The sequence below is a fragment of the Amblyraja radiata genome, chromosome 16, assembly GCF_010909765.2.
Source record: "Amblyraja radiata isolate CabotCenter1 chromosome 16, sAmbRad1.1.pri, whole genome shotgun sequence".
Taxonomy (NCBI): domain Eukaryota; kingdom Metazoa; phylum Chordata; class Chondrichthyes; order Rajiformes; family Rajidae; genus Amblyraja; species Amblyraja radiata.
The window spans coordinates 34882629-34909304 of NC_045971.1; the positions used below are offsets into that span (position 1 = coordinate 34882629).

The window sequence follows — 26676 nt, forward strand, 5'->3', positions numbered from 1 at the left end:
GCATAGTAGGGGATTTTAACTTTCCCAATATAGACTGTGACTGCGACAGTGTCAAGGGTTTAGAGGAGGTTGGATTTGTCAAATGCATTCAGGAATGTTCCTTTAGGCAATATGTCGAGGGCCCTACATGGAAGAGGGCAAAGCTTGATCTATGCTTAGGAAATTGGGATGGGCAAGAGACTGGTGTAGCCTTTTGCGCCCAGCGACCACAGCTAATTAGCTTTAAGTTATGGATGAAGAAAAGTTATAGTTGATTGGAGTAGGCAAAGTTATAGTTGATTGCCTATCCAGGCAAAGACGCCCAGCAGTGGGATGCATTTAAAAGTGATGATGAGAGTTCAAGGCATGCATGTTCCAGTTACAGTGAAAGGCAAGGCAGGGTTGAAGGGAAAGGAAGCCTGAATGATGAGAAATTGAGGCTCTTGTCAGGAAAGAGGAGGCATTGGGCAGGCAATGGTCGCTGGGATCAAGTGTATCCCTGGAGGAGTTTGAGGGATGGAGGAGCATAAGAAGGAATACAGGGGGGCAAAGAGAGAGCAGGAATAGCTCTGGCAATATAGAGATTTCATAAGCACATGTTTTTTACAGTGGAGAAAAAGATGAAGGCCAGTGAACTTGGGAGAGTTAGTGCGGATGTCTTGAGGCCAGTCTATATGACGGTCGAGTATGCTCTGGCACATAAATCTAGACAAATCTCCTGAGCTTGATCAGATATGGATGCTATGGGAAGCTAGATAGAAAATTGTGGAAGACCTATTTAATTAGTGAGGATGTCAAGGGTTGTGGGGAGAAGGCAGGAAAATGGGGATGAGAGGGAAAGATAGATCAGCCATGATTTAATGACAGAGTAGAATTGATCGGCCGAATGGCCTAATTATGAACAACCCAAGGACAACATGAACTTATGAACCTAGCTGAGATATATGAATCATTGTTGGACATGGGTGAGTTGTCGGATGTCTGGAGGGTAGTTAATGCTGTGCATCTATTTAAAAAGGGCTGAAAGGAAAAGCCAGGGAACTGTAGACAAGTGAGCCTCACATCTGTAATAGGCAATTTACTGGAGAGCATTTCGAAAGACAAGGGCTGATTAGCGATAGTCAGTATGGTTTTGTACGTGGGTGATCGTGTCTCACAAATCTTTTTTGAAGATGGTGGTGAGTATATGGAATGAGCTGCCAGAGGAGGAAGTTGAGGGAGAAACTATAACAACTTTTAAAAGACATTTCGACAGGTACATGGATTAGGTTTAAAGGGATATGGGCCAAAGGCAGGCAGGTGGGACTAGTTGATTGGAGTAGGTTGTTTGGAACAAAACAGAAGGTGATTGTGGAAGGTTGTTTTGTTGGATGGGAGGCCTGTGACTAGTGGTCTGCATCAGGGTAGGCACTGGGCACACTGCTGTCGTGGTTTAACCATATAACCATATAACAATTACAGCACGGAAACAGGCCATCTCGACCCTTCTAGTCCGTGCCGAACACATAATCTCCCCTAGTCCCATATACCTGCGCTCAGACCATAACCCTCCATTCCTTTCCCATCCATATAACTATCCAATTTATTTTTAAATGATAAAAACGAACCTGCCTCCACCACCTTCACTGGAAGCTCATTCCACACAGCTACCACTCTCTGAGTAAAGAAGTTCCCCCTCATGTTACCCCTAAACTTCAGTCCCTTAATTCTCAAGTCATGTCCCCTTGTTTGAATCTTCCCTACTCTCAGTGGGAAAAGCTTTTCCACGTCAACTCTGTCTATCCCTCTCATCATTTTAAAAACCTCTATCAAGTCCCCCCTTAACCTTCTGCGCTCCAAAGAATAAAGCCCTAACTTGTTCAACCTTTCTCTGTAACTTAGTTGCTGAAACCCAGGCAACATTCTAGTAAATCTCCTCTGTACTCTCTCTATTTAATTAACAATTGGATGAGAATGTACAAGGTACGATTGTAGAAAGTTTGTAGATGACATGAAAAGTGGTATTGTAGATAGTGATGGTGGTTATCAAAGATATTGATCAGCTGGGCAAGTGGACTGAGCAATGCCTGATGGAGTTTAATGTCCAAGTTCACTCAAGGTGGCGGCTCAAGTAGATAGGATGGTAAAGAAAGCACATGGCATGCTTGCCTTCATTCTAGGAGCATTGAATATCAGAATCAGAAAGTCATGATGCAACTCTATAGGACTGTGGTTCGGCCACATTTGGAGTATCGCAATTCTGGTCACCCAATTACAGGAAACATGTGGAAACTTTGCAGAGAGTTTACCAGATTGCTGCCTGGATTAGAGGGTTTCATCTACATGGAGAGGTTACATGGACTTTGATTGTTTTCTTGGGAATGTCAGAGGTTGTGGGGAGACCTAATAGAAGTAGATAAAATTATGAGAGGCATAGAAAGGATAGACAGTTAGAACCTATTTCCCAAGGTGGAAATATCCAACAGCAGAGGGGGCATAGTTCAAAGATGAGAGGAGAAAAGTTTAATGGAGATGTGCGAGGCAAGTATATTTTACACAGAGATAAGTGGGGGCCTGGAATACATTGCCAGGGGAGTGGAAATGTGGATATGATACTGGCATTTAAAAGGCTTTGGATAGGCACATGGAAGTGCAGGGAATAGAGGCATATGGATTATGTCCAGGCAGGTGATGTCAAGTTAATCATGTTCGGCACAAACATTGTGGGTGAAAGGGCCCGTTCTTCTGTTGTACTGTTCTACATTCTATAAGTATGAGGAGTTGCATTTTTGAACTGTACCGCCATCATGAGGTTAATCCCCAGGATGGCGGGACTGTCATATGAGGAAAGATTGGAAAGACTGGGCTTGTATTCACTGGTGTTTAGAAGGATGAAAGGGGTTCGTATAGAAACATATCAAATTATAAAAGGACTGGACAAGCTAGATGCAGGAAAAACGTTCCCAATCTTTGGTGAGTCCAGAACCAGGGGCCACAGTCTAAGAATAAAGGGGAGGCTATTTAAAACTGAGATGAGAAAAAATATTTTTCACCCAGAGAGTTATAAATTTGTGGAATTGGATGAATTTAATAGATAGAGCTTTAGGGGCTCACGGAATCAAGGGATCTGGGGAGAAGGCAGGCACGGGTTACTGATTGTGGATGATCAGCCATGATCACAATGAATGGCAGTGCAGGTACGAAGGGCCAAATGGCCTCCTCCTGCACCTATTTTCTATGTTTCTATGACTGTGGTAGATACCTCGATGGTAGGGAGGTCAGAGCCGATGATGGCCTGGGCAGTGTTTACAACTTTTTGCAGTCTTTTCTGCTCCTGGGCGCACAAGTTGCCGAACCAAGCCACGATGCAACCGGTCAGCATGCTCTCTACTGTGCATATGTAGAAGTTCGAGAGAGTCCTCCTTGACATACCGACTCTCCGTAATCTTCTCAGAAAGTAGAGGCGCTGATGTGCTTTCTTTATAATTGCATCAGTGTTCTGGGACCAGGAGAGATCTTCGGAAATATGCACGCCCAGGAATTTGAGCTCTTGACCCTTTCCACCATCGACCTGTTGATATATCAATTCCTTCGTTTTGCTGGTATTGAGAGCCAGGTTACTGTGCTGGAACCATTTGGTCAATCGGTCGATCTCACTTCTATACTCTGACTCGTCTCCATCAGTGATACGTCCCACAACAGTGGTGTCGTCGGGTAACTTGATGATGGAGTTTGCACAATGACCGGCTACGCAGTCATGAGTATAGAGTGAGTACAGCAGGGGGCTGAGCACGCAGCCTTGAGGTGCTCCCATGCTGATTGGTATCGAGGCTGACACATTTCCACCAATACAGACAGACTGTGGTCTGTGAACAATTTGAGAAGGAGAAGGTTAAATCGGAAGTGGCAGTGATGCAGCTGAACAAAGGGGATTATGAATGCATGAGAGAGGAGCTGGCCAAGGTAGACTGGAAAGGGAAACTAGCAGGAATGACGGTGGAACAGCAATGGCAGGAATTTCTGAGCATAATCCGGAAGACACAGGATTATTTCATTCCAAAAAGGAAGAAATATTCTAAGAGGAGTAGGAGGCAACCGTGGCTGACAAGAGAAGTTAAGGATAGAATAAAACTAAAAGAAAAGATGTATAGCACAGCCAAGAGTAGCCGGAAGCCAGAGGATTGGGAAACTTTCATAGGACAACAGAAGGAAACAAAACGGGCAATACGGGCTGAAAAGATGAAGTACGAAGGGAAGCTGCCCAGGAATATAAAGAAGGACAGTAAAAGCTTGTTTAGATATGTTAAGGGAAAAAGAGTAGCAAAGTCAAATGTGGGTTCCTTGAAGGCAGACACGGGTGAAATTATTATGGGTAACAAGGAAATGGCAGCAGAGTTGAACAGGTACTTCGGATCTGTCTTCACTAAGGAAGACATAAACAATCTCCCAGAAGTACTGGAGGACAGAGGATCTAAGGGGGTAGAGGAACTGAAAGAAATGTTCGTTAGGCGATAAATAGTACTGTGTAGGCTAATGGGACTGAAGGATGATAAATCCCCTGGATCAGATGGTCTGCATCCCAGGGTCCTCAGAGAGGTGGCTCTAGAAATAGTGGACGCATTGGTGATCATTTTCCAATGTTCAATAGGTTCAGGATCAGTTCCTGTGGATTGGAGGATAGCTAATGTTATCCCACATTTCAAGAAAGGAACGAGAGAGAAAACAGGGAATTACAGACCAGTTAGCCTGACTTTGGTGGTGGGAAAGATGCTGGAGTCAATTATTAAAGAGGTAATAATGGGGCATTTGGATAGCAGTAAAAGGATTAGTCCAAGTCAACATGGATTTATGAAAGGGAAATCATGCTTGACTAATCTTCTAGAATTTTTTGAGGATGTGACAAGTAAAATGGATGAAGGGGAGCCAGTGGGTGTAGTGTATCTAGAGTTTCAGAAAGCCTTTGATAAGGTCCCGCACAGGAGACCGGTGACTAAAATTAGAGTACATGGTATTGGGGTAGGGTGCTAATGTGGATAGAAAACTGGTTGGCAGACAGGAAGCAAAGAGTAAGAGTGAACGGGTCCTTTTCAGAATGGCAGGCAGTGACTAATGGAGTGCCACAAGGCTCGGTGTTGGGGCCGCAACTGTTTACCATATATATTAATGATTTGGAAGATGGAACTAGGAGCAACACTAGCAAGTTTGCGGATGACACAAAGCTGGGTGGCAGTGTGAACTGTGAAGAGGATGTTAGGAGGTTGCAGGGTGAACTGGACAGGTTGAGTGAGTGGGCAGATGCGTGTTAGATGCAGTGTAATATAGATAAATGTGAGATTATCCACTTTGGTGGAAAAAACAAGGGGGCAGATTATTATCTCAATGGGGTTAAGTTAGGTAAGGGGGAAGTGCAGCGAGACCTGGGTGTCCTTGTACACCGGTCACTGAAGGTTGGCGTGCAGGTACAGCAGGCAGTGAAGAAAGCTAATGGAATGTTGGCCTTCATAACAAGAGGATTTCAGTATAGGAGTAAAGAGGTTCTTCTGCAGTTGTATAGGGCTCTGGCAAGAGCATATCTGGAGTATTGCGTACAGTTTTGGTCTCCTAATTTGAGGAAGGACATCCTTGTGATTGAGGCAGTGCAGCGTAGGTTCACAAGATTGATCCCTGGGATGGTGTGGCTGTCATATGAGGTAAGATTGAAAAGACTAGGCTTGTATTCACTGGAGTTTAGAAGGATGAGGGGGAATCTTATAGAGTCATATAAAATTATAAAAGGACTGGACAAGCTAGATGCTGGAAAAATGTTCCCAATGTTGGGCGAGTCCAGAACCAGGGGCTACAGTCTTAGAATAAAGGGGAGACCATTTAAGACTGAGGTGAGAAAAAACATTTTCACCCAGAGAGTTGTGAATTTGTGGCATTCCCTGCCACAGAGGGCAGTGGAGGCCAAATCACTGGATGGATTTGAGAGAGTTAGATAGAGCTCCAGGGGCTAATGGAATCAAGGGATATGGGGAGAAGGCAGGCACGGGTTATTGATTGGGGACGATCAGGCATGATCACAATGAATGGCTCGAAGGACCGAATGGCCTCCTCCTGCACTTATTTTCTATGTTTCTAATGAGGAAGTCGAGGATCCAATTGCAGAGGGATGCGCAGAGACCCAGTTCTGAGAGCTTGGTAACCAGCTTGGAGGGGATGATTGTATTAAATGCCGAGCTGTAGTCAATGAATAACAGCCTGACATATCCAAGTGGTGCAGAGCGGAATGGAGAGCCAGCTAGATCGCATACACTGTTGATCTGTTGTGGCGGTAAGCAAACTGCAGCGGGTCCAGGTTTATGTCGAGGTATGAATTGATTTGCGCCATGATCAGCCTCTCAAATCACCACAGACATTAGTGCCACTGGTTGATAGTCTTTGAGGCACGTCACCGTGCTCTTCTTTGGCACCGGTATTATTGATGACCTTTAAAACAGGTGGGAACCTCAGACCTCAGAAGTGAGAGGTTGAAAATGTCCGTAAAAACTCCAGCCAGTTGGTTCGCACAGGTTTTCAGAACACGACCGGATATACCATCAGGTCCAGGTGCTTTCCGAGGGTTCACCCCTCTGAAGGATTTTCTGACATCGACCTCTATGACTGTGACTGTGACTGAAATACCATCACGGCGAATGGGGGCTCGGGAAGGTACATCAGTGTTCTCCATATCAAACCGTGCGTAGAACGCATTGAGCTCGTCAGGTAGTGTTGCTTCGCTGACATTTGAGCTGCCTCCTGATTTCGCATTGTGGGAAATGATGGCATTCAAGCCCCGCCACAGCTGCTGAACATCTGTCTCACCCTCCAGCTTGGAGCAGAAGTCCCTTTTGGCCTTTTTCATGACCTTACCAAGGTCGTGTCTGGACTTCTTGTAGATCTCTGTATCTTCGGACATGAATGCCCGGTGTCTGGTCTTCAGAAGAGTGCGGATCTCATAGTTCATCCAAGGCTTCTGATTGGGAAACACTTGGAAGGTTTTTTTTGGGATGCAGTCCTCCACACATTTCTTTATGAAGTCTGTAACGACTGTGGCGTATTCGTTCAGGTCCGTTGCCAAGTCCCTGAACATTGCCCATCTACAGACTCCAAACAGTCCTGGAGTTGTTCCTCAGCCCCCCCCCCCCCCCCCCCCCCAAACAGCTCGAAACAGTCCTCACCTCATGGGGTGCGCTCTTCAATTGCTGCCACTTCATCACCAGATGTTCCAGGTGTGGAGAGCAGGAGTTGGGCAGGACTGCCACGTCTGAGCATCACGGAGAGTTGACCATGAGGCAGACTCCCCCTCCTCCCCCTTTCCCAGATGCCAGTGTACGGACCATGCGATGGATGGAGAAACCATCAGGCTGGACCGCTGAGTCTGGGGAGCTGGGGGTGAGCCATGTCTCTGCGAAACAGAACACAGAGCATTTCCTCAGCTCCCTTTGATAAAGCAGCCTTGCTCTTATGTCTTCCACTTTGTTCTCTAGTGACTGTACGTTGGCCAGGGAGAGGCGGTCGAAGTCCCCTGCGCTTCAGTCTGACCTGAAGTCCTGCCCGTCGGCCACGTTTCCAGACACATGGAGGCTTCCCCATAGTTTTGAGGTACTGTGCTTACTGTACCTGCTGTTTCTGCGAGCCTGCGCTGGAATGGGGATTCCCTTGCAGACGGCAGCTCTGTTACAAACAGGGGTTCTCTCGCAAACGTCAGCTCCAGCACCGTTGCTCCTGGGAGATCCTGCCCGTCGGCTCCGGAGGTCATCCCGGAGTTTCCAGGTACAGTACCTGCGATCTTCTGTCGGGTCAGGTGTTATCCAGCGATCGAGGGAACGATTGCAATCGGGGGCTCCCGCAGCTGCAATATCGCTAGTGCATTCAAGTGAGTTGATTGAAGTTGTAAATAATCCTTTTTTGTTGGGCCGCTTTGCAAATGTCACCACAGGCAGGCGCCATCTTTAAAAGGATCGGCCTCCACTGCCCTCTGAGGCAGAGAATTCCACAGATTCACAACCCTCTGTGTGAAAAAGGTTTTCCTCATCTCCGTTCTAAATGGCTTACCCCTTATTCTTAAACTGTGGCCCCTGGTTGTGGACTCTCCCAACATCGGGAACATGTTTCCTGCCTCTAGCGTGTCCAAACCCTTAATAATCTTACGTTTCAATAAGAATCCCTCTCATCCTTCTAAATTCCAGAGTATATAAGCCCAGCTGCTCCATTCTATCAACATATGACAGTCCCACCATCCCGGAAATTAACCTGGTGAGTGTAGAAGTTGGGACATTGTGTTACAGTTGTGTGAATAATGTGTGAGGGTGTATTTGGCATGCTCAGTTTTGGTCCAACTGCTATAGGGAAGGATGTCATTAAGCTGGAAAGTGTGTAGAGATTTAGGAGGATTTTGTCAGGAATTGAGGCGCTGAGCTAAAGGGAGAGGTTGGGCAGGCTAGGATTGTGTTGTACAGAAGGCTGAGGGATGATCTTCCATAGATATATGGTGCCACAGTGGAGCAGCTGGTAGAGAAGCTCCCTCACAGCGCCAGATCCCAGGCTCAATCCTAACCTCGAGTGCTGCCTGTATGGAGTCTGCATGGTCTCCTTGTGAATGTATGGGTTTCCTCTGGGTGCTCTGGTTTCCTCCTACATCCTAAAGACGGACGGCTCCATAGTTTAATTGGCCTCTGCAAATTTGAAGTGTGTAGGGAGAGGATGTGAATGCAGGATAACAAAGAATTAGTGTGAACGAGTGATCATTGGTTAGCATAGAATTGTTGAGCCAAAAGGTCTGTTTCCATGCTGTATCTCTAAACTAAACTAAAGATAAGGTGAAGGCACAAATTATTCCCAGGGTAGGGAATCAAAAATCAGAGTACATCAGCTTAAGATAATAGGTGCAGGAGTAGGCTATTTGGCCCTTCGAGCCAGTACCGCCATTTACTGTGATCATGGCTGATCATCCACAATCAGTACCCCGTTCCTGCCTTCTACCCATATCCCTTGACTCCACTATCTTGAGGAGCTCTATCTAAAGCCCCTGTCCCACTTTCATGACCTAATTCACGACCTCTGCCGAGTTTGCCCTTGACTCATACTCGCAGCATGGTCGTCACAAGGTTGTAGGAGGTCGGAGGTAGGTCATAGCAGGTTGTGATGCTAGTCGTAGGTACTCGTGGTATCAAGTAGGTCGGGGCGTTTTTTCAACATGATGAAAAATGTCCACGAGTAAAAAAGGTTGTGAATCAGGTCGTGAAAGTGGGACAGGCCCTTAACATAGGTATGTTGCAAAACTTACTTTCAGCGGCGCTGCAGTTCTGTCACTGCCCGTGTGCGCGGCTTTGGCGCTTTTGAGAGGGGGGCGGGTTTAAAATGCCGTTTTCTCCAGGCTGTTTAAATCGATGTTGGTCAGCCTGTTTAGTTGCTCAAGAAAAATCACTCCGACTGCCGTTCTCTGCACTTATTTTTAAACTAAGTTGGATAATTTAATTGTTAGAGTAAATTAAAAATCATCTTCTAAAGCCGTGAACGCCGACAACGGGATGGATCTCATGTAGGGGACAAGGCAAGGTAGGCTGTTTATTTTTACATTAAAAAGTATCTTAAGATGCCTTTAATCAAAATTTTAAGTTGCGAGAAGGTGACTTGGAGCCCATCCGAACCGGCAGTATTTTTCCTGCTGACATGGGGTTCAAATTCACTGCAACCGCAACGTTCCAAACCATCGCGTTTCACAAAATCCCACTCGCAAGATGATTTAAATGGCCATCAATTTACAGCAATTAAATACTAAATTCCTTCCATTTGGCCTATAAATTCATGACAATGAGATTTAAAAATCATGTTATATTGTGAGTTCTTGTGTGAATGTTATTTGGACATTTAGGCTATTTAAAAATGTAAATCTTTTCTTAAGAAATGGATAGATGTTTAGATGTAGTAATTGAATTTTGTAATTAGCTACAATTGGGTAACTAACTAATTATATGCTTTAATTTCAGGTCATCCAAGTAAGAATGTTTAACATTTGTTTCAGAATGCTTCAATCTATAATAACTGAAAATTTCTTTCAGTTCTCTTAATTTTTAAGAAAGTTATGGGCATTTGACTGTCCTTGATCACAGCTTTTGAGTTAAGTCAATGGAAAAGCAATAGGGAACAAGATGCTAATTTCCGAGTATGAAAATGGCCATAACATTTTTAATACTGAAGATATGAAAGTGAATTAGGTGTCAAATTAAACTTCCTTTTATGCTTTATCTGATGGGATATTGCAGACTTGATTTTTTAAATCTCAAAATTTTGTAACATCTCTCTTGAAAGCAACCAGCGAATCGGCCTCCACTGCCTTCTGAGGCAGAGAATTCCACAGATTCACAACTCACTGGGTGAAAAAGTTTTTCCTCATCTCTAATGAGGAATAATGGCCGTTCTAAATGGCCTACCCCATATTCTTTAACTGTGGCCCCTGGTATTGCATTCCCCCAACATCAGGAACATGTTTCCTGCCTCTAGCCTGTCTTTCATCATATGACAGTCCCGCCATCCCAGGAATTAACTTCATAAACGTACGCTGCACTCCCTCAACGGCAAGAATGTCCTTCCTGTAATTTGGAAACCAAAACTGCACACAATACGCCAGTTGTGGTCTCACCAGGGCCCTAAACAACCATCAGAAGGATCACTTTGCTCCAATACTCAACTCCTCTTGTTATGACAGCCAACATGCCATTATAGCTTCCGGACCATAAGGGGAGCAAGATTTAACAGGAACCTGGTAGGCAATTTTTCACGCAGATATATTAATCGAGCCATCAGAGGAGGTAATTGAGACTCCATGTCCCTAACTTCCCAACTATTCTAGATTTTAAAGGTATTTATTTTTTCTAATCCCACATTTCTTTGTTAACATTAATAATCTTTATAGAGAAATAACTTTTCTTCTCATTATATTCCACTATAATAAAAATCCAATGCCCAAACAAAAATGCATGGCCCTATATATTCTGCCCCATTTGATTCCTTGCTCACATTAAAAAATTCATTTTTGGAGGTCTGAGGAAGGGCCCCAACCTGAAATGTCACCTATCCAGCACCTCCAGAGCGTCTGGAGTGCGTGACGTCATTTGAAGATGGACGCAAAGCTGGAGTAACTCAGCGGGACCAGCAGCATCTCTGGAGAGAAGCATGGGTGAGTCCCAGGCCGAGTTCGGCGATCGTTTGCCTGCTTCTGCTGCTGTTGGAAGTGAGACGTTGCGTCACGCCGGGGTCTTGGGCCTGTCCCACTTTGGCCGTCAGTTCCGCGACAGGCCGTTGCCGCGCAAATATTTCGTTCACTACAAAAATTTCGGAGCCCCGTGCGATGTCGCGCACAACTACATACCCCGCCGCGCTTCTAAGTGGGACCGGCCCCACGCGGCCATACGATGCCCGTGCGCCTCAACGCGACCACGAGGTTGTGTAATTTGCGTGCCAAGGACACATAAATGGAACAGGCCATTTACTCCAGCACTTTGTGTCCTTTTGTGTATTGACGAGCATCCACAGTGCCTGGTTTTCTCACATGTGGATCATTGGCTACGCTTGATGGTCACATTCTCAGCCACCCTTTTACCTCCCACCACAGTCCCCTCTCCCCAAACCACCACTGGTCACAAAGCTTTGCAATGTAAATCCACTCCAGATACCTGAAAATCCAGCTGGATTGAAACCTCAGTGCAGTACTGAGATAGAGCTGCACTGCTGGGGACAGTACATCCTGACAGCCAGGTGTGATACATGCAAAGATCCCGTGAGATGCAAATTTCCCTCCTCAACCCAAAATCAATATTTAACCTTCATCCAACATCAATTATCCAGATCATTTAGCTGTTAACAGGGGGTAATCAGATGTACAAATAGACGGCCACATTTACAGTCTCACAGCAGATTCGCCACCACAAACGATTTATGATTGCGAAGCACTTTGGCTCAGCTTGAGGAAGTGACAGTTTCCAACTGAAAGCAAAGCTTTTTCCTTCTGTAAGCCAGCCAATCAACACAGCTACGTTGCTTGTTTCTACACAAATTTAACTTTGAAAAATGTTCATTCGGACCATTGCATTTTGGGGTCCCATCAGCATACATTTATTGACTCACTCGGTGGGACAGATAGAGCCACAATGTAGGTACTTACACTCCAAGACACTCCTGCTGTATATACAGGTCAGTTAGCTTCTGAGAGGTGTTGATTGTTACACAAAACTCCACCACTTCCTCCTCCTCCTCCTCTTCGTTTTCTTCAAAAAGAAAGAAAACTGTGTAAGTGTGGCACAGTGGCACAGTTGGTAGAGCTACTGTCTCACAGTGCCTGGGGATGATTCTCAGTTGCTGTCTGGGTGGAGTTTGCATGTTCTCCCTGTGACCACATGGGTTTCATCCGGTTTCCTCATCCCAAGGATGTGCAGGTTTGTAGGTTAATTGGCTTGCTGTAATTAACGGGATAACATAGAACTATGTATGCTCAACATGGATTTGGGCCAAAGGTCCTGATCCAAACTGTATCCTTAAATTACAATTTCAATATGACATCTACTTCTACTTGATTCTCCTACCCTAGGTAATAGATTCTGCGCTCATCAAATCTATTCCTCTCATGATTTTATACACCTCTCTATGTGCACAAAAGGGCCTTATTATCTCTCAACTAAACCAGAATGCTGCCTGGATTAGAGGATTGGGACCTATGGTTGAGTGGTGGAGTATTGCGTTCGGGGAACAGCCCTCCCCTGTGAAGCCACGCGCCCCCCCTGCCCCTCAACCTCTACCCCCATCCCCCTCCCCCTCCCTCTACCCTCCTTCTCTACCCCCCTCCCTCTCCCATTGCGCCTGCGCAGTTGGGGGCTATGCGTGAGTGTATAGGGTGGGGGATGGGGGAAAGGAGCAAATGAAAAATACTAATTTGCTAGAGAGGGAGAGGGGGGGGGGGAGGTGGAGAGGGAGAGGGGGCAGAGAGGGAGGGGGGCAGAGGGAGGTGGGGGCAGAGAGGGAGGGGGCAGAGAGGGAGGGGAAGAGAAGGAGAGGTGGTAGATAGGGAGGGTGTAGAGAGGGAGGGGAGGGAGTAGAGAGGGGTGGGGGAAGGGGTAAAGAGGGAGGGGGTAGAGAGGGAGGGGGTAGAGATGGAGGGGGTAGAGAGGGAGGGGGTAGAGAGGGAGGTGGTAGAGAGGGATGGGGCTAGTTAGGGAGGGGGAGGACAACTTGTTCTATTTGGGGCAAGTTTGTTTGTGTGTGTTTTTAGTTAATTTATTATTATTATTATTATTATTATTTTATCCAGAGGGTGGTGACTGCCTGGAACATGCTGCCAGGTTTAGGCAGACAAGATAATGGCATACTGAGGTAGTTGAGGCAGGTACTACAACAACATTTGGAAAAGTATATGGATAGGAATGTTTTAGGGCAGGGGTGTCAAACTAATTTTAACTAAGTTTAGGTCAGGGGCAAAATGCAACTTCATGCGCGCCAGATTGTGCCGCACACGCGTGAACGCCGTCTGATCCGGCACCGCGGACAGCTGTAGCCTCTCTGGCATCGGGGAAATCATCCTGTGGGCCGGATCGGGCCCCTTCGCGGGCCGCATCCGGCCTGCGGGCTGCGAATTTGACACCCCTGGTTAGGGGGATATGGGCCGAACTCAGGCGGATGGGACAAAATAGATATGGCATCTTGGATGTTTCGGGAATGTTAGGCCAAAGGCCTGTTTCCATGCTGTGACTTTAACTCTTCCACCTCTCACTCCTAAATTCTGGAACTTCTTCATAGTAATATTCTTCATAATAATACAGGCAAATGTCCTAAATTATGCATGATTGTAATCTACAATTTAACCAAGCAGACAAAACATATCTGTTTTGTAGTTTCCATAACCAACTTCCTGTGTTTAATCTTTTTTTCTGAGAGACAGCATGGAAACAGGTCCTTTGTGGCCCACCCACGCCAACCATCGATCACCCGTTCACAAATTCTATGTTATCTCACTTCCTCACCCACTCACTACACACTGGGTGTAATTTACAGAGGGCCAATTACCCTCCAAACCCACACATCCGTGGGATGTGGGAGGAAAAACACATTCTCGGAGGAAACCCACACAGTCACAGGGAGAACGTGCAAACTATGGATCGAATCCGGATCTCTGGCACTGTGAGACAGCAGCTCTATACGCTGCGCTAATTTCAAGTTTTTTATTTTCGAATTTAATTTTAACTTAAATTTTACTTATTTTAAATTTAAATTTCAGTTTGTACAATCGTACTGAATGACAGATTTTGTTCGATTTTCCTAACAATGCCAGAATGATCTCAGATAGAGTCACAGTGTGGCAGACCCTTCTTCTCGACCCGAAACATCACCTATTCCTTCTCTTCAGAAATGCTGCCTGTCCCGCTGAGTTACTCCGGCTTTTTGTGTCTATCTCTACACTCAGCACCCTGACTAATGAACGCCAATGTACCAAAAGCCTTCTTGACCACAATATCTACCTGTGACACCATTTTAGGGAACTATGTACTTGCACTCCTAGATCCCTCTGCTCTACGACACTCTCCAGAGCTCTGCCATTCACTGCGAAGTTCCTGCCCCAGTTTGACTTCCCAATATTCAACACCTCGCACTTATCTTTATTAAACATAATTAGCCATTCTTCAGCCCACTTGCCCAATCGATCAAGATCCTGCTGTAAATTTTGATAACTATCTGCAACAGTGGTTCTCAAATGGGGGTACGCGTACCCCTGGGGGTACGTGAAGGCACTCCAGGGGGTACGTGAGATTTTAAAATATTTTTGCGCTGGTTAGGGGGTACTTGGCTGAAAAAATATTTCACAGGGGTACATCACTGAAAAAAGGTTGAGAACCACTGATCTACAATGCCACCCAATTTAGTGTAATCTACAAATTTACTAATTATGTCTTTACATTTTCATCCAAATTGTTAATATAAAGCACAAACAACAGTGGGCCCAGCACCAATCCTGAGGCACACCACCAGTCACGGGCCTCCAGGCTGAACAACATCCTTCCACCAACACACTATGCTTCCTTCCATAAAGCCAATTCTCCACCCAGTCAGCTCGCTCTCCCGACAGGGATGTAGCTATGAGTGTCTTATGTCCCCACTGTCGACAAGCTTGATCAGAAGTTTAATGGAAACCTGAGAAGTCCGAGCGCTGATGTTTGGCAACATTAACCCAAATGCACAACTTAATTTAAACCATTTCCAGTTTGAAATTGAGGAATTGATTATTTTTAAAAATGAGAAGTCCAAGAGAAGCAGTGATCATGTGCTTCAGGTAACATTGAGTGTCAGACTCCAACACTCCAGGGCTGAGGCAGCCACAGTGCCCCCTGCAAGACAGCCATTCTGCCCTTCTGGGCTAGCAGCGTGGCTGGGCTCCAACAACAAACACAACTTGTTGAAGTGAAAACAAGAAAGATCGCCTGATTTTGAAGGCAGCTTCTTCCTCGAAGGGGATAAATCTGTCAAAAAGAAATTAAGGCATGAAGAGGTGACTGAAGGAAGCACGTCGGTAAATGAAGCTGGAGGAATATGAACGTAATCTTCATGTAATCTCACTTTGTAAAGATGTAATTCTGTGCATACATTGGACAGCTCTGTGGTTCTCTCCGATTACCAAATCTGATTATTTAAAACTTTTTTATGAATTGCAGGAGTTATATCATTCAAACCCTGAAGATACCTGGTGGCACATTGGTACAGAGGTAGAGTTGCTGCCTTACAGTGCCAGAGACCCAGGTTCGATCCTGATAATGGGTGCTGTCTGTATGGAGTGTGTACGTTCTCCCTGTGACTGCCTGGGTTTTTTCCGCAATCTCCGGTTTCCTCCCGCACTCCAAAGACGTAGAGGTTTGTAGGGTGTAATTGTAAATATGGTTTGCTTGGTATAATTGTAAATGGCCCCATTGTGTGTAGGATAGTGCTAGTGTGCAGGGATTGATGGTCGGCACAGACTAGGTGGGCTGAAGCGTCAGTTTCTGCGCTGTATCTCTAAATTCCTCTCATTGATTCCAGTGCTTGCACCATTCACCATTTACCATTTTGTCTTTACAAGTGCAGTTTGCCAGTGGCGTTTTGTGGATTTGCTGGCCTCTCTGTAACTGGGTCCACAGTGCTCAACTACAGGGTTCCAGTGTCAGACATGTTGTTGCTTTGGACCTGCAGTCCAGCATTCTCCATGACTGGATGATGTCAGCTCCAAAACGATCTTCCATGATCTGCATCAGGTCCAATTTAAACCACCACCTACTCCTCCCCAATCATCTTATCTGTTTTGTTTCGCTCTGCTTGCAAATCTTTGTGGCTTCTACTGTTCTTTGATTATTCTGTACAAACCAATTGCCCATCTGTCCTTTGTTTAGTTTGCCATGTGAAACTAAAAATATTAACTATTTATGAATCTAGACATGACTCTTAAACCAATTGTTGGAAGAGCAATGGGTTAATGACATTTAATGCACTTTCGTGGTATGTTTTGTCCATGATAATGGAGAATCCAATTCCAGGTGTGAGTGAAGATTTCAGACCTTCTACACCACCATCATCTTTACAAAGGAAATAATCCTCCTTGCACAGCACACAACATTGGGGAAATACCATTGGTAGATCATGGTCGGACGTTGGCTTCAGCAGCTCGACTCTTCCCAAGATGGTTCTCACACATGAGGTCCACTCAAGGCCATTAACGCAGCCAGAGCCCAGTGGGTGAAGTGATCTCATCCACGTCCATCCGCCGCCCTAGTCGTCGTACTCGTTTCACTGTCGTCCTGTTCAGTTTCACTGTTTGTATCACTTGTTAGCACACCTTCCCCTACTATGGACCACTGTGGGTTCCACCTTTCCTTGATCATGGTTGCTGGTTTTGATCTGTCTTTTTTGCATATCTCTCATTAATTTGTTCAATGTACCTTTTCATTTCTCTCAGTTCCCTCTCCCCTGACTCTCAGTCTGAAAAATGTTCACGACCTGAAACGTCACCTACTCCTTTTCTCCAGAGTTGCTGCCTGACCTGCTGAGTGACTCAAGCTTTTTGTATCTATCAAGAAGAGTGTTCCCTGAAGGTAAAATGGTAATGGGAGGATGTTGTTGGCATGAACGTACCTTATCCAGATGCAGAGATCTACTCTGCTGTTCTGGGGAGTTGGGTCTGAGGGTTACAGCTCTGCTCCAAAACCCAGAAAACTGGAAAAGCCAGAGCTGCGATCAAAACTGTCGAGGATTGGGTATCACACTGCAGGTGAGATCATTTGTGGAGGGAGTTGCTCACCCAACAAAGAGGAGGGAATGACAATGAGAAACCTGCTAAGAAGTTGCTCGTTGAATTCCCTGCGAACTACTATGACAACAAACAGTTTGGCTAACACTGTGAAGCAAAGCTTTATTGGGGACGATCAGCCATGATCACAATGAATGGCGGTGCTGGCTCGAAGGGCTGCATGGCCTCCTCCTACACCTATTTTCAAAAGCATTTTCAACCGCACTGCACTGCTTCACTTTTGCAGCAAAGGGATTTCTTGATTAAAGTGTCAACACCTATTCAGGAAGAGCAAACAAAATGAGTTTAACATTGGAAAGTAAATAAATAATCACAGGAGGGAAGAAATAGAGTCATATCTGGCTGAAGATAGACACAACATGCTGGAGTAACTCAGCAGGTCAGTCAGCATCTCTGGACAAAAGGAAGAGGTGACTTTTTGGGTTGAGACTCTTCTTCATCTGGCTGGTTGACATAAAGTGAAGATGCATTTGGAAGCACAGATAACTCCACACAATAACTCGTAATTACAGCTAAGGTAAAGCAGACAAAATATTAAGCATTACCGTTAGGAAAACTTTTGCTCTTCATCTTTTGATTCCTATCTTCTGAACACAAAAGACCTGGTGAAAATGGTGCCTTTTCACCCTGGCATTGCAAGCTGTAACCACTTGCTCCATGTCCTGAATGGGTTTTACCAAAGCCGCCCTCACAGTTAGTACTTTTCAACTCTTTGGGTAACTGTTTTGACCGTTGAAGCGTTTCAAAGTCTGTTAAGCAAAGGGCATATCTTAGTATTCATCAGAATCTGTTCTTACAACCCAAAGCAAAGAGAATAAAGTAGGCTTTCCCTGTGTAAAGGATGCCTCACCACTGCTTTATTCAGTGCAATTTTTATTTTTGCTAGATTGCTGACTGCATTGATGACCAAGCTGTCCACATATGGAGCACGTCAGGTGATTCGAGGATTGCTGAGTTTTGTTGTGCTCCATCTGCTCAGAACCAAATACTGCAGGAAATAAAGGCGCAGCAGACCAGTGTTTGAAGAGGATGAAGAGGATGGGGGTATAACATAGCAAAGAGTAGCCGGAAGCCAGAGGATTGGGAAACTTTCATAGGACAACAGAAGGGGAAAAACGGGCAATACGAGCTGAGAAGATGAAGTACGAGGGGAAGCTGGCCAGGAATATAAAGAAGGACAGTAAAAGCTTCTTTAGAAATGTTAAGGGAAAAAGAGTAGCAAAGTCAAATGTGGGTCCCTTGAGGGCAGACACAGGTGAAATTATTATGGGCAACAAGGAAATGGCAAACGAGTTGAATAGGTACTTTGGATCCGTCTTCACTAAGGAAGACATAACCAATCTCCCAGATGTACTGGAGGACAGAGGATCTAAGGGGGTCGAGGAACTGAAATAAATTTTCATTAGGCGAGAGATAGTATTGGATAGGCTAATGGGATTGAAGGATGATAAATCCCCGGGGCCTGATGGTCTGCATCCCAGGGTCCTCAGGGAGGTGGATCCAGAAATAATGGACGCATTGGTGATCATTTTCCAATGTTCAATAGATTCAGGATCAGTTCCTGTGGATTGGAGGATATCTAATGTTATCCCACTATTCAAGAAAGGAGCGAGAGAGAAAACGGGGAATTACAGACCAGTTAGCCTGACTTTGGTGGTGGGAAAGATGCTGGAGTCAATTATTAAAGAGGTAATAATGGGGCATTTGGATAGCAGTAAAAGGATTAGTCCAAGTCAACATGGATTTATGAAAGGGAAATCATGCTTGACTAATCTTCTGGAATTTTTTGAGGATGTGACAAGTAAAATGGATGAAGGGGGTGCCAGTGGATATAGTGTATCTAGACTTTCAGAAAGCCTTTAATAAGGTCCAGCACGGGAGACTGGTGACTAAAATTAGAGCACATGGTAGGATGTTGACATGGATAGAAAATTGGTTGGCAGACCAGAAGCAAAGAGTAGGAGTGAATGGGTCCTTTTCAGAATGGCAGGCAGTGGCGAGTGGAGTGCCGTAAGGCTCGGTGTTGGGGCCGCAACTGTTTACCATATATATTAATGATTTGGAAGAGGGAATTAGGAGCAACACTAGCAAGTATGAGGATGACACAAAGCTGGGTGGCAGTGTGAACTGTGAAGAGGATGTTAGGCAGGTTGCAGGGTGACCTGGACAGGTTAAGTGAGTGGGCAGATGCATGGCAGATGCAGTATAATATAGATAAATGTGAGGTTATCCACTTTGGCGGCATAAACAAGGGGGCAGATTATTATCTCAATGGGGTTAGGTTTGGTAAGGGGGAGGTGCAGCGAGACCTGGGCATCCTTGTACACCGGTCACTCAAAGTTGGCGTGCAGGTATAGCAGGCAGTGAAGAAAGCTAATGGAATGTTGGCCTTCATAACAAGAGGATTTCAGTATAGGAGTAAGGAGGTTCTTCTGCAGTTGTATAGGGCTCTGGTGAAACCACATCTGGAGTATTGTGTACAGTTTTGGTCTCCTAATTTGAGGAAGGATATCCTTGTGATTGAGGCAGTGCAGTGTAGGTTCAAGAGATTGATCCCTGGGATGGCGGGACTGTCATATGAGGAAAGATTGAAAAGACTAGGATTGTATTCACTGGAGTTTAGAAGGATGAGGGGAGATCTTATAGAAACATATAAAATTATAAAAGGACTGGACAAGCTAGATGCAGGAAAAATGTTCCCAATGTTGGGCGATTCCAGAACCAGGGGCCACGGTCTAAGAATAAAGGGGAGGTCATTTAAGACTGAGGTGAGAAAAAACTTTATCCTCCTGTGCTCCAAGGAATAGAGTCCCAGCCTACTTAACCTCTGCCTATAGCTCACTGCCTCTTGTCCTGGCAACATTCTCGTAAAGCTTCTCTGTACCCTTCCAAATTGACAACATCTTTGCTAAAACAGTGCCCAGAACTGAACACAATAACTCTAAATGTGGCCTCACCAATGTCGTATCTAACTACAACATGACCTACCAACTTCTTTACTCTGACTGATGAAGGACAATGTGCCAAAAGCCTTTTTGACAACCCAATCTTCCCGCGACTCCACCTTGAGGGAACTGTGCACCTGCATTCCTAGATCCCTCTGCTCTGCAACAGCCCTATCATTCACCGTGTAGGTCCAGCTCATGTTAGACTTCACAAAATAAAAACAGAAAATAGGTGCAGGAGGAGGCCATTCGGCACTTGGGCCAGCACCACCATTCATTGTGATCATGTCTGATCGTCCCCAATCAATAACCCGTGCCTGCCTTCTCCCTATATCCCTTGATTCCACTAGCCCCTAGAGCTCTATCTAATTCTTAAATCCATCCAGTGATTTGGCCTCCACTGCCCTCTGTGGCAGGGAATTCCACAAATTCACAACTCTCTGGGTGAAAACGTTTTTTCTCACCTCAGTCCTAAATGGCCTCCCCTTTATTCTAAGACTGTGGCCCCTGGTCCCAACATTGGGAATATTTTTTTCTGCATCCAGCTTGTCCAGTCCTTTTATAATTTTATATGTTTCTATAAGATCCCCCCTCATACTTCTAAACTCCAATGAATGCAAGCCTAGTCTTTCAATCTTTCCTCATATGACAGTCCCGCCATCCCAAGGATAAATCTTGTGAACTTACGCTGCACGACCAAAATGAAACACCTCACATTTCTCTGTATTAAATTCCATCAACCATTCCTCAGCCCACTTGGCCAATTGATCAAGATCGGGTTGCAATTTTTCACAACCATCTTCACTATATGCAAAACCACCCACTTTTGTATCATCTGCAACATTGCTAATAATCTTACCATGTATGTTCTCATCCAAATTTTTGATATAGATGACAAACAGTAACGGGCCCAGCACAGAACCCTGAGGCACACCACTAGTCACAGGCCTCCAGTCCAAGAAGCAACCTTCCACCATCACCCTCTGCTTCCTTCCATTAAGCCAATTTTCTATCCACTCAGTTATCTCTCCTTGGATCCCATGTGATCTAACCTTCCAGAGCAGCCTACCTTGGTTGGTTTATTGGTTTCTTGGTCCTCCAAAATATTCCAAATGGAATTTAAACTGGAGTTGGTACCTTGTTGAATGTTTTACAGAGGTCCATGTATACATTATCTTTACCTCTGCCCTCATCAACCTTTTTGGTCACGTCTTCAAAAAAACTCAATCAGACTTGTGAGATTCGAACTCCCACGAACAAACCCATTTTGACTATCCCTAATCAACCTTTGTCTGTCTAAATCCCTCTATATCCTATTCCTCAGAATACCCATTAGTAATTTTCTAACTACAGATGTTAAGCTCTAATTACTTTACAGATGTAATGAGGGAGGAAACTGGAGCAACCGGAGAAAACCCACGCGGTCACGGAGAGAACGTACAAACTCCGTACAGAGAGCAATTGTAGTCAGGATGGAACCTGGTCTCTGGCGCTGTAAGGCAGCAACTCTGCCGCTGTGGCACTGTGATGATCTTAGTCGGGGAAATTAATAAAGAAAGGTTGCATCTCCGGAGAAAAAGGATAGGGTCGGGATGGGACCATTCGTCAAACTGAAAATAGGGGTTGAGCCGGAGAGGTGGAGGAGAGAAAAGACCAAGACCAATCAGGGCTGGGAGGACATACAAACAGCGTACAGACAACACCCATAGTCAGGATCAAAGCCAGGTCTCTGGCGTTGTAAGGCAGCATCTCTACCGCTGCACCACTGTGCCGGTTATAGTAATGATTTGGAATCAATCATTGGACTAGATCCTGCAGAGACCTCACTTACCTTGAATGGTCACTGTTGCACTGCTTGATACTCTTCCCCAGGGACTTTCTGCAACACACACATACGTGCCAGCATCCTCTGGCAAGCAGTCCTCAATCACCCACTGAGCAACACCATCACTGACAGAAGCACGGCCAAACTTTGCAGCCTTACCTGAAACAGACCAGAAGGTTATCAGACATACCATTCATCAACAAATGTCAATTACTATTAAAACACAAAACACTTGAGCTATAACATCAGGATAAGTGCTCAACTAAGAAAACCACCCCAAAGCCAAAGTAGTATCTAAACTGCCGATATGCACATGCCAGGGACAGTGACTAACTCTATATTCAATAATAAGTTATCAGCATGTTAACAAGCACATAAACCTAGGCGTGTAGATGCCAGTATATCATTGGGGTTATCAAGTGAGCACATCCCTTCATTGGTGTTTCATTGAGTTAGGCCCACAACACCTAAGGAAGACACAGTTAGTTCTGGTGTCCCTGAACCAACCCCCTCAATACCTGCTCCCACCACCTATGCTAAGCACTACTTAGCAGCTAACTACGTAAATATCTACTAAGTAAGGGAAATCACAGAAGATTAATTCAACACTCAAATGCTAAACACTCACATCCTGTCTTACACTTATCCTAACCCACCACCAAGCAATCGTAGTCCTGCTAATATCAACCTCATGTAATATGCAATCCACTGAAGATACAATTAAAAATTAATATAGCCTGGGAATTTATTGCTACCTATTATTGTAGGAAAGCAACACACTCTCCAGCAGTTCACACCCATTCATGGATCAAGTAATTGCATTTGCATGTGGCCAAGAACTGTGATTGGGATTTTGATGTGTCCAATTTTGGCTGCTGGTGATTGTTCACCTGGACATTGATACCTCATTGTGTGCAATCAATTATCCAGTTGATTAAAGATGCCTGCATTGTGTAGGAATCGCAATGCTTCATCGTCATCTACTGTGGCTTCAGCATGTACCAATTATTGTGCCTGATATGCGATGGTAGCATTCGTGTTTTACTTTTAGTTTTAGAGCTCCAGCGTGGAAACAGGCCCCCCGGCCCACTGAGTCTGCACCGACCAACAATCATACATACTCTAATTCTATCCCATACACGAGGGACAATTTAAAGAAGCCAACTGACCTACAAGCCGGCAGTCATTTAAAGAGTGAGGAAATCCATAGATTAGATTAGATTAGATCCTTTATTTGTCATTCAGACCTTTCGGTCTGAACGAAATGTCGTTGCCTGCAGCCATACATATAATAATAAACAACAAAACACACAATAAACACAAATTAACATCCACCACAGTGAGTTCACCAGGCACCTCCTCACTGTGATGGAGACAAAAGTCTTAAAGTTACTGTCTCTTCCCTCCTCATTCTCCCTGCGCTGAGGCGATATGTTGATACCCCACCGGACGATGGTAGTCAGTCCTGCGGCTCAACCGAGCTCCGCGAACGGGCCGGTTCAAGCTCCGCGGCCTGGGGTGGTCGAAGCTGCCGCCCTCCAGTCCAGTGGACGCAGCTGTTGCCGCGGGAGCTCCGGAAAACAGGCACCAGCCTGTGACCTGCTAGTTCCCGACGATGTCGTCCACTGGCCCGCGGCCGAGCCCCGGATTCAAGTCAGCGCCACCGGAACGCTGCCTCAGCCACCGGAGCGCCGTCTCAGCCCCGAGTCGGGCCGCCCTCACCGGAGCGCCGTCTCAGCCCCGAGCCGGGCCACCCTCACCAGAGCGCCGTCTCAGCCCCGAGTCGGGCAACCCTCACCGGAGCGCCGTCTCAGCCCCGAGTCGTGCCGCCCTCACCGGAGCGCTGTCTCAGCCCCGAGTCGGGCCGCCCTCACCGGAGCGCCGTCTCAGCCCCGAGTCGGGCCGCCCTCACCGGAGCGCCGTCTCAGCCCCGAGTCGTGCCGCCCTCACCGCAGCGCCGTCTCAGCCCCGAGTCGTGCCGCCCTCACCGGAGCGCCGTCTCAGCCCCGAGTCGTGCCTCCCTCACCGCAGCGCCGTCTCAGCCCCGAGTCGTGCCGCCCTCACCGGAGCACAGCCTCAGCCCCGAGTCGTGCCGCTGCCACTGGAACGCCGCCACAGTTCCAAATTCGGCCAGCCTCGCGTTGGTAAGTCCTGGCTCGCTCTGCCTCCGAAGCTTCGAGGTCGGTCACAGTTGGAGGCCGCCAGCTCCGCAATTAGGCCTCAGCGCAGACGGAGGCAGAGAAGGGGGGATACGACAGAAAGAGTCGCATTCCCCCGAAGGGAGACAGAAAACCATGTTTCAGCCCCCCCCCCCACACATAACACAACCTAATAACTAAAATTTGACTAAAACAAGACAAAAAAAAACAACAACAAAAGTAAAGACAGACGGACTGCAGGCGAGCCGCAGCCGTTCAACAGCACCGCCACTTCCGTAGGTGCTAAGATTATCAGCCAATCACCAAATCAACTGTATGGACTTTGTACGTTCACCCTGTGACCAGCATGGGTTTTCTCCAGGATCTCTGGTTTCCTCCCGCACTCCAAATATGTACAGGTTTGTAGGTTAAGTGCTTTGGTAAAATTATAAATTGTTCCTAGTGTGTAGGGTAATGTTAGCATGCGTGGATCGCTGGTTGGCAGGGACTTGATGGGTCGAAGGACCAGTTTCGCACTGTATCTCCAAACTAAACTAAAACGAAATCCAGTCACTTAACATGTCAAAATTCTGACTAAAGCATTTCACATATCCAGTATTCATTATCCATTTCAGTATTCAGTATTTACTTTAATGTCATTTTAACTGAGTACTTACATACACAGATGAAACAAAAACATTGTTTCTCAATCAGTTCCCATCAGTGCAGTTAATAAAAACAGAATAAATACATATAGCTTTAAAAATTAAAATTACCATATCTAAAATAGGCCTAATAATTGAAATAAAAACAGACCTTCAGACCGAACAGTGGCTTTGCTTTGACAGGTGCCTAACTGTCAAAGTATGGGCGAGGTTAGATGTGTTGGTGTATGATATATGGGGAGGGGACACAGTCCGTTAACCAGTCTTATTGCCTGTGGAAAGAAGCTGTGTAGCATCCTGCTGGTTTTGCAGCTGATGCTCCTGTACCTCTTCCCTGATGGCAGAATGGGGAAGATGTGGTGTGATGGATGATAGGGGTCCTTGATAATGGAGATGGCTCTGCTGATGCTCCGCTTCTTATAGATCTCCAACAGAAAGGGGAGTGGGGCACCAATGATCCTACTGGCTGTCTTCACTATCCTGTGAAGTTGGTTTTGCTCATAAGCCTTGCAGCTCCCAAACCAGGAAGTGATGCCGTAGGTCAATATACTCTCGATGGTGCCCCTGTAGAAGATACTTAGATGAACAGTAGGGAGACCTGCTTTCCTTAGTCTCCGGAGGGAGTGGAGCCGCTGCTGAGCTCTTTTGATCACTGCTATATTAACCTTGATCCCTCTGGGTCCGGGGGGAGAGAGACCGCTTCCCGGAGCTCCCGCAACGCGACTTCTCCAGCCCGTGTCGCGGGGTTGGAACGACCCGGAGCGGGGTCGTACATCGCCCGGCACGGCTTCATGGCCGTGGGACATTCCAGCGCCCGCCGGGGGCTCCAACTTTGTGACATTTGGACCGGGAGCGGGGCCGTAAATCGCCCGGCACGGACTAAAATGGCCGTGGGACTTATCATCGCCCGCCTGGGGCTTGGACTTCGGGAGAGACATGGAGAACAGGGGAGAGAAAAGACTTTGCCTTCCATCACAGTAGGTTCACTGTGATGGATGTTTGTGTGAACTAAATTGTGTGTATGTCTAGGAATTGTCTTTGTTTGTATGGCTGTGGAAACAGAATTTCGTTTGAGCCTCACTGAGGCTCAAATGACAATAAATTGTATTGTATTGTATACCCTTTTCATGAGCCAGTCTGTTCTTTACAAGTAACGCAGCACTAGAGTGTGTGAGCAGTTGGTGCCAGGGCTCAAGCTCACCATTTAGTAACCAGGAGATGGTGATTGGACTTGTTCCAACAACTGTGCCCTGCAGTACGATGGTGCTGCTTTCATCAGCTGTGACATCCGTCAGGGGTTTTGTGAAAACCGGGCACTCTGCAGGTACAAAAGTGACAGTAGTGTTAGTACAGATACACAATGCTGGTGGTGCAAAACCTTTTACACTTGAGACTTTAGAGATACAGCGCTGGGCGGGGATTGAAATATAGAAGCAGAGGGATGGTGGGTGGATGGGAACGGTAGGGGGAGGGATAAAGAGAAATGGGAGAAGGAGAAATAAGTTTCTTGTGGAAACTGAAGCTTGAGGATCAGGTACAGAAAGTCACGAGTTCATGTCTGAGGAGAAAGATGAGATCCTTTGTGACTGATTGGAGTCTGTGAACTGGTCTGTATTCGGGAACTCTGCAGCCCAACGTAATGATTATGCATTGTGTCACAAACTTCATCAGTAAGTGTGTAGAGGAATGCATGTCAAAGTAGTCAATCGGAGGCTTCCCCAACTGGAAACCATTGATGAACCACAAGTCCACTCCCAGGTAAAGTTCTTGTAACATTCAAGTTGGATGCAGGAAATATCGGTACAGC

The 26676-nt window shown here is 46.0% G+C and overlaps 1 protein-coding gene across 1 annotated transcript in view; it reads right to left on the reverse strand.

Annotated features, from left to right (window-relative positions):
• LOC116982116 (myosin light chain kinase, smooth muscle-like) overlaps positions 1–26676 on the reverse strand; it is a 91198-nt gene that overhangs the window by 31492 nt on the left and 33030 nt on the right. The window contains exons 2-5 of the mRNA XM_033035442.1: positions 26071–26187; positions 22073–22225; positions 17842–18045; positions 12143–12245 (exon numbers count right to left, since the gene is read on the reverse strand). Of these exons, the coding sequence (XP_032891333.1) occupies positions 12143–12245; positions 17842–18045; positions 22073–22225; positions 26071–26187 (577 nt within the window). The remainder of the gene's footprint in view (positions 1–12142; positions 12246–17841; positions 18046–22072; positions 22226–26070; positions 26188–26676) is intronic.